Source organism: Oncorhynchus keta, chromosome 7 (genome assembly GCF_023373465.1).
Source record: "Oncorhynchus keta strain PuntledgeMale-10-30-2019 chromosome 7, Oket_V2, whole genome shotgun sequence".
Lineage (NCBI taxonomy): Eukaryota > Metazoa > Chordata > Actinopteri > Salmoniformes > Salmonidae > Oncorhynchus > Oncorhynchus keta.
Window position 1 is genome coordinate 54,588,513 of NC_068427.1, and position 10,484 is coordinate 54,598,996.

Consider the following 10,484-nt stretch of genomic DNA (forward strand, 5'->3'; position numbering starts at 1 on the left):
CTATGGCCCAGCAGCCAGTTGTGACGTTATTATTACTGGTGACTGTGGCTGTCTGCTCTGTTCTGCGTAGGGGTACTGGATCAATCTCCTTTAACCCAGCCTGCCATAACTATGGTCAGAACTCTGACCCTAACACCCTGAGAAATGCATAAGGTTAGGACACCCTCTCTAATGTCCTGCCCTAAACCTCGCTAACGTCCTTCCCTAACCCTCTCTAACGTCCTGCCCTAAACCTCTCTAACATCCTGCCCTAACCCTCTCTAACGTCCTGCCCTAAACCTCTCTAACATCCTGCCCTAACCCTCCCTATCGACTATAACCCCAACACCCTCTATCTACTATCGCCCCAACACCCTCTCTATTATATAACACCCTCTCTAATATATAACACCCTCTCTAATATATAACACCCTCTCTAATATATAACACCCTCTAATATATAACACCCTCTCTAATATATAACACCTTCTATAATATATAACACCCTCTAATATATAACACCCTCTCTAATATATAACACCCTCTCTAATATATAACACCCTCTCTAATATATAACACCCTCTCTAATATATAACACCCTCTAATATATAACACCCTCTCTAATATATAACACCCTCTCTAATATATAACACCCTCTCTAATATATAACACCCTTTCTAATATATAACACCCTCTCTAATATATAACACCCCCTCTAATATATAACACCCTCTCTAATATATAACACCCTCTCTAACACCCTCTCTAATATATAACACCCTCTATAATATATAACACCCTCTATAATATATAACACCCTCTCTAATATATAACACCCTCTCTAATATATAACACCCTCTATAATATATAACACCCTCTATAATATATAACACCCTCTAATATATAACACCCTCTCTAATATATAACACCCTCTCTAATATATAACACCCTCTCTAATATATAACACCCTCTATAATATATAACACCCCCTCTAATATATAACACTCTCTCTAATATAACACCCTCTCTAATATATAACACCCTCTAATATATAACACCCTCTAATATATAACACTCTCTCTAATATATAACACCCTCTCTAATATATAACACCCTCTCTAATATATAACACCCTCTAATATATAACACCCTCTAATATATAACACTCTCTCTAATATATAACACCCTCTCTAATATATAACACCCTCTCTAATATATAACACCCTCTAATATATAACACCCTCTAATATATAACACCCTCTCTAATATATAACACCCTCTCTAATATATAACACCCTCTATAATATATAACACCCCCTCTAATATATAACACTCTCTCTAATATAACACCCTCTCTAATATATAACACCCTCTAATATATAACACCCTCTAATATATAACACTCTCTCTAATATATAACACCCTCTCTAATATATAACACCCTCTCTAATATATAACACCCTCTAATATATAACACCCTCTCTAATATATAACACCCTCTCTAATATATAACACCCTCTCTAATATATAACACCCTCTATAATATATAACACCCCCTCTAATATATAACACTCTCTCTAATATAACACCCTCTCTAATATATAACACCCTCTAATATATAACACCCTCTAATATATAACACTCTCTCTAATATATAACACCCTCTCTAATATATAACACCCTCTCTAATATATAACACCCTCTAATATATAACACCCTCTAATATATAACACCCTCTCTAATATATAACACCCTCTCTAATATATAACACCCTCTCTAATATATAACACCCTCTCTAATATATAACACCCTCTCTAATATATAACACCCTCTAATATATAACACTCTCTCTAATATATAACACCCTCTCTAATATATAACACCCTCTCTAATATATAACACCCTCTAATATATAACACCCTCTAATATATAACACCCTCTCTAATATATAACACCCTCTCTAATATATAACACCCTCTCTAATATATAACACCCTCTCTAATGCACCTTTAACAGCAGCTTTATACACTCAGAACGAAGCAAACAGTGAAGTAATGAGTGTCGTCAATATGTGAAAATAGTTTTATCTGGTTGTGGTGGTCTATAAACATCTGTTGTTCCAGGAAGTCGCCACTAGGTGGAGAATGCAGGCAGTGAACAACTGGGAATTACTTCCGTGGACCATTTTAAAACGAAAAACTTTTGTGTATTCAGAGTGAATCACGTTCATCAGTTTGGTCATGCTGAGGGCAGGTTGACTACAGCCTAGTAGGGCTGAACCAATAGCAGCAGGGCATCAAGGGGAGACCCAGAGTACAGGGAATGCGTGTGCCTACCTTAAGAGGAAACTATTTGACAATATTACAGGTACCTAATAATACTGAAACTGTGGCTTTATCAGAATGTCCCAATCTTCTGATTCTCTTTTGACATGAGGCTGACGCCATCTGGTTCTGGGCTGAGCAGGGTATCAGGCAGCAGGGTATCAGACAGCAGGGTATCAGACAGCAGGGTAGCAGGGTATCAGGTAGCAGGGTATCAGGCAGCAGGGTATCAGGTAGCAGGGTATCAGGTAGCAGGGTATCAGGCAGCAGGGTATCAGGCAGCAGGGTATCAGGTAGCAGGGTTTCAGGCAGCAGGGTATCAGGCAGCAGGGTATCAGGCAGCAGGGTATCGGGTAGCAGGGTAGCAGGGTATCAGGCAGCAGGGTATCAGGTAGCAGGGTATCAGGCAGCAGGGTATCAGGCAGCAGGGTATCAGGCAGCAGGGTATCAGTCAGTAGGGTATCAGGCAGCAGGGTATCAGGCAGCAGGGTAGCACGTAGCAGGGTATCAGGCAGCAGGGTATCAGGCAGCAGGGTATCAGGCAGCAGGGTATCAGGCAGCAGGGTAGCAGTCAGTAGGGTATCAGGTAGCAGGGTATCAGGCAGCAGGGTATCAGGCAGCAGGGTATCAGTCAGTAGGGTAGCAGGCAGCAGGGTAGCAGGCAGCAGGGTAGCAGTCAGTAGGGTATCAGGTAGCAGGGTATCGGGTAGCAGGGTATCAGGCAGCAGGGTATCAGTCAGTAGGGTAGCAGGTAGCAGGGTATCAGGCAGCAGGGTAGCAGGCAGCAGGGTATCAGGCAGCAGGGTATCAGGCAGCAGGGTATCAGGCAGTAGGGTAGCAGGGTATCAGGCAGCAGGGTATCAGGCAGCAGGGTACCAGGCAGTAGGGTAGCAGGTAGCAGGGTATCAGGCAGCAGGGTATCAGGCAGTAGGGTAGCAGGTAGCAGGGTATCAGGCAGCAGGGTATCAGGCAGCAGGGTAGCAGGCAGCAGGGTATCGGGTAGCAGGGTAGCAGTCAGTAGGGTATCAGGTAACAGAGTAGCGGGGCAGAAGGGCAGCAGGTAGAACAGGCAGCTATTCTCAACCCAGAGGAATGTGAAACTGCCTGGGTCTTGTGATCGTCGGACGGGACCACAGTGTCTCCCGACCCCTCCTGTCTCAACCTCCAGTATTTATGCTGCAGTAGTTTATGTGTCGGGGGGCTAGGGTCAGTCTGTTATATCTGGAGTACTTCTCCTGTCTTATCCGGTGTCCTGTGTGAATTTAAGTGTGCTCTCTCTAATTCTCTCTCTCTCTCTGAGGACCTGAACCCTAGGACCATGCCACCGGACTACCTGGCATGATGACTCCTGGCTGTCCCCAGTCCATCTGGCCGTGCTGCTGCTCCAGATTCAACTGTTCTGCCTGCGGCTATGGAACCCTGACCTGTTCACCGGACGTGCTACCTGTCCCAGACCTGCTGTTTTCAATTAAAAATATATATATTTTAGCTTTATTTTAACGAGGCAAGTCAGTTAAGAACAAATTCTTATTGTCAATGATGGCCTAGGAACAGTGGGTTAACCGCCTGTTTTTTACCTTGTCAGCTCGGGGATTTGAACTTGCAACCTTCCAGTTATTAGCCCAACGCTCTAACCACTAGGCTACCCTGCCACCCCAAATCTTTAGCAGGAGAGGTAGAGATCTACAGCAGGAGCGGTGGAGATACTCTGAATGATCAGCTATGAAGACTACTGACATTTACTCCTGAGATGCTGACCTGTTGCACCCTCAACAACCACTGTAATTATTATTATTCGACCATGCTGGTCATCTATAAACATTTGAACATCTTGGCCATGTTGTTATAATCTCCACCTGACACAGCCAGAAGAGGGCTGGCCACCCCTCATAGCCTGGTTCCTGCCTTTCTAGGGAGTTTTTCCTAGCCACCGTGCTTCTACGCCTGCATTGGTTGCTGTTTGGGGTTTTAGGCTGATTTGAGTCTGTGTTTCATATCTCCCTCTCTAACTTTAAGCACCAGCTGTCAGAGCAGCTCACAGATCACTGCACCTGTACATAGCCCATCTGTAAATAGCCCTTCCAACTACCTCATCCCCATACTGTATTTATTTATTTATCTTTCTCTTTTGCACCCCAGTATCTCTACTTGCACATTCATCTTCTGCACATCCTACCATTCCAGTGTTTAATTGCTATATTGTAATTACTTCACCACCATGGCCTATTTATTGCCTTACCTCCCTTATCTTACCTCATTTACACTCACTGTATATAGACTTTTTCTACTGTATTATTGACTGTACGTTTGTTCATTCCATGTGTAACTCTGTGTTGTTGTTTGTGTCGCACTGCTTTGCTTTATTTTGGCCAGGTCACAGTTGTAAATGAGAACTTGTTCTCAACTAGCCTACCTGGTTAAATAAAGGTGTTCTCAACTGGCCTACCTGGTTAAATAAAGGTGTTCTCAACTGGCCTACCTGGTTAAATAAAGGTGTTCTCAACTGGCCTACCTGGTTAAATAAAGGTGTTCTCAACTGGCCTACCTGGTTAAATAAAGGTGTTCTCAACTGGCCTACCTGGTTAAATAAAGGTGTTCTCAACTGGCCTACCTGGTTAAATAAAGGTGTTCTCAACTGGCCTACCTGGTTAAATAAAGGTGTTCTCAACTGGCCTACCTGGTTAAATAAAGGTGTTCTCAACTAGCCTACCTGGTTAAATAAAGGTGTTCTCTACTGGCCTACCTGGTTAAATAAAGGTGTTCTCAACTGGCCTACCTGGTTAAATAAAGGTGTTCTCAACTGGCCTACCTGGTTAAATAAAGGTGTTCTCAACTGGCCTACCTGGTTAAATAAAGGTGTTCTCAACTGGCCTACCTGGTTAAATAAAGGTGTTCTCAACTAGCCTACCTGGTTAAATAAAGGTGTTCTCAACTAGCCTACCTGGTTAAATAAAGGTGTTCTCAACTGGCCTACCTGGTTAAATAAAGGTGAAATAAATAAACAAATAAAATAAAAATGTTTTTGGACACAACAGAGAAAAGGTTACTGTCATCTTGGACAACATTTAGAGTATAGATACTTTCGTTGGGTGATAAGTCCATTATTTTGGGAGAATGCCTCAAATTGATTGATTTTCAGGACATTAAATGGTCACTTAAAGTAAAACATTATTATTAGAGAGTTAAGAGGCTAGTCCGATTGACCAAGAGTGTTTATCGTTGTTGTCAGAAAGAGCTGAGACACTGAAGAGCAGATCATGTTATTACAATGAGTCAATGAGATGAAATGTCTCAGAAACAAAGACTGTTCCTTTAACTGTCATTCAGAGAGACAACTGACAGGATGCAGAGTACTGGAGGGAGATCAGATATGAAACTAGCAGAGATTAGTGGTTGTAATAGTCTGTTGGTAGGGACTCTATCTGGTCTGTTGGTAAAGACTATAGCTGGTCTGTTGGTAGGGGACTCTATCTGGTCTGTTGGTAGGGGACTCTAGCTGGTCTGTTGGTAGGGGACTCTATCTGGTCTGTTGGTAAGGGTCTCTAGCTGGTCTGTTGGTAGGGGACTCTATCTGGTCTGTTGGTAGGGGACTCTAGCTGGTCTGTTGGTAGGGGACTCTAGCTGGTCTGTTGGTAAGGGACTCTAGCTGGTCTGTTGGTAGGGGACTCTAGCTGGTCTGTTGGTAGGGACTCTATCTGGTCTGTTGGTAGGGGACTCTATCTGGTCTGTTGGTAGGGGACTCTAGCTGGCCTGTTGGTAAGGGACTCTAGCTGGTCTGTTGGTAGGGGACTCTAGCTGGTCTGTTGGTAGGGGACACTATCTGGTCTGTTGGTAGGGACTCTATCTGGTCTGTTGGTAGGGGACACTAGCTGGTCTGTTGGTAGGGGACTCCTGCTGGTCTGTTGGTAGGGGACTCTAGCTGGTCTGTTGGTAGGGGACTCTAGCTGGTCTGTTAGTAGGGGACTCTATCTGGTCTGTTGGTAGGGGACTCTAGCTGGTCTGTTGGTAGGGGACTCTAGCTGGTCTGTTGGTAGGGGACTCTATCTGGTCTGTTGGTAGGGGACTCTAGCTGGTCTGTTGGTAGGGGACTCTATCTGGTCTGTTGGTAGGGGACTCTAGCTGGTCTGTTGGTAGGGGACTCTATCTGGTCTGTTGGTAAGGGTCTCTAGCTGGTCTGTTGGTAGGGGACTCTATCTGGTCTGTTGGTAGGGGACTCTAGCTGGTCTGTTGGTAGGGGACTCTAGCTGGTCTGTTGGTAAGGGACTCTAGCTGGTCTGTTGGTAGGGGACTCTAGCTGGTCTGTTGGTAGGGACTCTATCTGGTCTGTTGGTAGGGGACTCTATCTGGTCTGTTGGTAGGGGACTCTAGCTGGTCTGTTGGTAAGGGACTCTAGCTGGTCTGTTGGTAGGGGACTCTAGCTGGTCTGTTGGTAGGGGACACTATCTGGTCTGTTGGTAGGGACTCTATCTGGTCTGTTGGTAGGGGACACTAGCTGGTCTGTTGGTAGGGGACTCCTGCTGGTCTGTTGGTAGGGGACTCTAGCTGGTCTGTTGGTAGGGGACACTAGCTGGTCTGTTGGTAGGGGACTCCTGCTGGTCTGTTGGTAGGGGACTCTATCTGGTCTGTTGGTAGGGGACACTATCTGGTCTGTTGGTAGGGACTCTATCTGGTCTGTTGGTAGGGGACACTAGCTGGTCTGTTGATAGGGACTCTAGCTGATCTGTTGGTAGGGGACTCCTGCTGGTCTGTTGGTAGGGGACTCTAGCTGGTCTGTTGGTAGGGGACTCTAACAGGTCTGTGGGTAAAGACTCTAGCTGGTCTGTTGGTAAAGACTCTAGCTGGTCTGTGGGTAAGGACTCTAGCTGGTCTGTTGATAGGGACTCTATCTGGTCTGTTGGTAGGGGACTCTAGCTGGTCTGTTGGGCGGGGACTCTAGCTGGTCTGTTGGTAAAGACTCCAGCTGGTCTCTTGGTAGGGGACTCTAGCTGGTCTGTTGGTAGGGGACTCTAGCTGGTCTGTTGGTAGGGACTCTAGCTGGTCTGTTGGTAGGGACTCTAGCTGGTCTGTTGGTAAAGACTCTAGCTGGTCTGTTGGTAGGGGTCTCTATCTGGTCTGTTGGTAGGGGACTCTAGCTGGTCTGTTGGTAAGGGTCTCTAGCTGGTCTGTTGGTAGGGACTCTAGCTGGTCTGTTGGTAAGGGTCTCTAGCTGGTCTGTTGGTAGGGGACTCTAGCTGGTCTGTTGGTAAGGGTCTCTAGCTGGTCTGTTGGTAGGGACTCTAGCTGGTCTGTTGGTAGGGGACAGACAGACAGACAGACAGACAGACAGACAGACAGGCAGACAGACAGACAGACAGACAGACAGACAGACAGACAGACAGACAAGATGAGATGAGGCTAAGGACATTTTAGACTCTTGAACCTCGATGAGCCATGTTGGAAAACAGGCACATTCACTTTCCTCTTTACTTCTCTTGAAAGGTTCTAGAACTCTTGGAACTCTTGAAAGGCTCTAGAACTCTTGGAACTCTTGAAAGGTTCTAGAACTCTTGGAAAGTTATGGAACCACCTCCACCACATAATATGCCCCTCTGCATCTGAGTCACTGAGGAGATCTAGGACCTTTGTCAACCTGAGAGCATTGTGATCGTAACCAGGTCTCTTGGTCTCACTGAGAACTGAACTGAAAAAAACAAACAGTCATATCATTGTTTGTTTATTACATGCATTACATAAAAATAAATTTCTGATACAAAGCTCCACTGCAAAAAAATATGACAAAATACAGACTACTTATTTTCTTTCCAGGAAAGATGCAGATGGATACTACCACTGTCACAGGTAAACATGAATGGGGTACAGAGCAATCTTTAGGTTTAGATTAATCTCTGAGATCAATGAGAGTCTCGGTTGTTGAGACCAGTTCACAACCACTGGCTGTGGGGTGTCCATTTTGTCTGCTCCCTACGAGGAGTGAGAAGAGGGAGAGGAGTGGCAGGGCCATGCGTCCGCTGTCCTGTCAACACTCAGAGGTTACAGGGTCAGAGGTTATAGGGTGGTAGTAGTAAACATATCTAACTCTATATCAACTACAAAGCTGCAGAGCAAAAGTCATTTTTGTCGTCCAGGAGAAACATTTCAAAAGACATGTTATTCTGCCATTTAATTAGAAAAGGATCCGCTGGGAGTTTGTGCACCGAGATTCTGGTGGTTGTGGGGCTGGTTTGGGGCCTGGAGTTATGGTGGTCTGCTGGTTATTGTGGGGCTGGTCTGGGGCCTGTAGTTATGGTGGTCTGCTGGTTATTGTGGGGCTGGTCTGGGGCCTGTAGTTATGGTGGTCTGCTGGTTATTGTGGGGCTGGTCTGGGGCCTGTAGTTATGGTGGTCTGCTGGTTATTGTGGGGCTGGTCTGGGGCCTGTAGTTATGGTGGTCTGCTGGTTATTGTGGGGCTGGTCTGGGGCCTGTAGTTATGGTGGTCTGTTGGTTATTGTGGGGCTGGTTTGGGGCCTGTAGTTATGGTGGTCTGTTGGTTATTGTGGGGCTGGTTTGGGGCCTGGAGTTATGGTGGTCTGCTGGTTATTGTGGGGCTGGTTTGGGGCCTGGAGTTATGGTGGTCTGCTGGTTATTGTGGGGCTGGTCTGGGGCCTGTAGTTATGGTGGTCTGCTGGTTATTGTGGGGCTGGTCTGGGGCCTGTAGTTATGGTGGTCTGCTGGTTATTGTGGGGCTGGTCTGGGGCCTGTAGTTATGGTGGACTCTAGCTGGTCTGTTGTGGACTCTAGCTGGTCTGTTGATAGGGACTCTAGCTGGTCTGATAGGGGCTGGTCTGTGAGTTATGGTGGACTCTAGCTGGTCTGTTGATAGGGACTCTAGCTGGTCTGTTGGTAGGGGACTCTAGCTGGTCTGTTGGTAGGGACTCTAGCTGGTGATAGGGACTCTAGCTGGTCTGTTGATAGGGACTCTAGCTGGTCTGTTGATAGGGACTCTAGCTGGTCTGTTGGTAGGGACTGGTCTAGCTGGTCTGTTGATAGGGACTCTAGCTGGTCTGTTGATAGGGACTCTAGCTGGTCTGTTGGTAGGGACTCTAGCTGGTCTGTTGATAGGGACTCTAGCTGGTCTGTTGATAGGGACTCTAGCTGGTCTGTTGATAGGGACTCTAGCTGGTCTGTTGATAGGGACTCTAGCTGGTCTGTTGATAGGGACTCTAGCTGGTCTGTTGATAGGGACTCTAGCTGGTCTGTTGGTAGGGACTCTAGCTGGTCTGTTGGTAGGGACTCTAGCTGGTCTGTTGGTAGGGACTCTAGCTGGTCTGTTGATAGGGACTCTAGCTGGTCTGTTGGTAGGGACTCTAGCTGGTCTGTTGGTAGGGACTCTAGCTGGTCTGTTGGTCCAGGGTCAGGGGAGAAAGGCTGAGGGAAGCCCCAGTAAGAGGTGTGCTGAGGGGGGACAAGGTAAGGTTTGGCCCGGCCCCGGGGCTCTTCAGGCTGAACTCCTGGGTGGTCGTGGGTAGGAGGGGCTTGAGGATGCTGACGAGGCAGAAGGCAGAGCCACTGTTGGGGATGAAGTTGACCTTGTTCCTGTCTGGACCTGTGAGGAACTGAGGGACCTGCTGGGGAATCTTGGACCTCAGGAGAGGACAAGAGACCTGCTGGGGAGGCTTGGACCTGGGGGAGGGGAGGGGAAAGTACAGGAGAGGAGAGGAGGGGAGGGGAGAGGAAAAGAGAGGAGAGGAGGGTAAAAGAGAGGAGAGGGGGAGAAGAGAGGACAAGGGGGAGAAGAGAGGAGAGGAGGACAACCGCGAACACACAGAGAGAACAGAAGTGTCACTAAACATAACAGCACATTCTGACTCAGCTAGTCTGGAGTCATTATCATCATCTCAAGGTTTAATGCTCTGCAGGCTCAGGCAGAGAGATAAAGGCAGAACAAGAGGAGAAGGACGTTAAGAAACAACAACATGATCATTGATATGAGAGTAAAAAGTACTGACTGTGTTTCCTCAGTGAAGACCTTGACTCTCTCGCAGCCCTCAGGAGGCTCTCGTTTGAACATGTAGCTGTTGTTGGGTTTAGGAGAGGAGGCGTATTTAGGGAGCGGAGAGCTGGGCCCGAGGTCTGGGAAAAGTCATTATTATTATGAGTAATTATAACACACATGATCAGTTTTCAGCACAGTGTTTTCCATAA

At 46.5% G+C, this 10,484-nt stretch overlaps 1 protein-coding gene across 1 annotated transcript in view; it reads right to left on the minus strand.

The window, feature by feature from the left end:
- Positions 1 to 9,400: 9,400 nt before the first annotated feature.
- Positions 9,401 to 10,484, minus strand: part of fam117bb (family with sequence similarity 117 member Bb) — an 83,348-nt gene continuing 82,264 nt past the window's right edge. The window contains exons 6-7 of the mRNA XM_052523277.1: positions 10,289 to 10,412; positions 9,401 to 9,962 (exon numbers count right to left, since the gene is read on the minus strand). Coding sequence (XP_052379237.1) covers positions 9,671 to 9,962; positions 10,289 to 10,412 — 416 coding nt within the window. The 3' untranslated portion in view covers positions 9,401 to 9,670. The remainder of the gene's footprint in view (positions 9,963 to 10,288; positions 10,413 to 10,484) is intronic.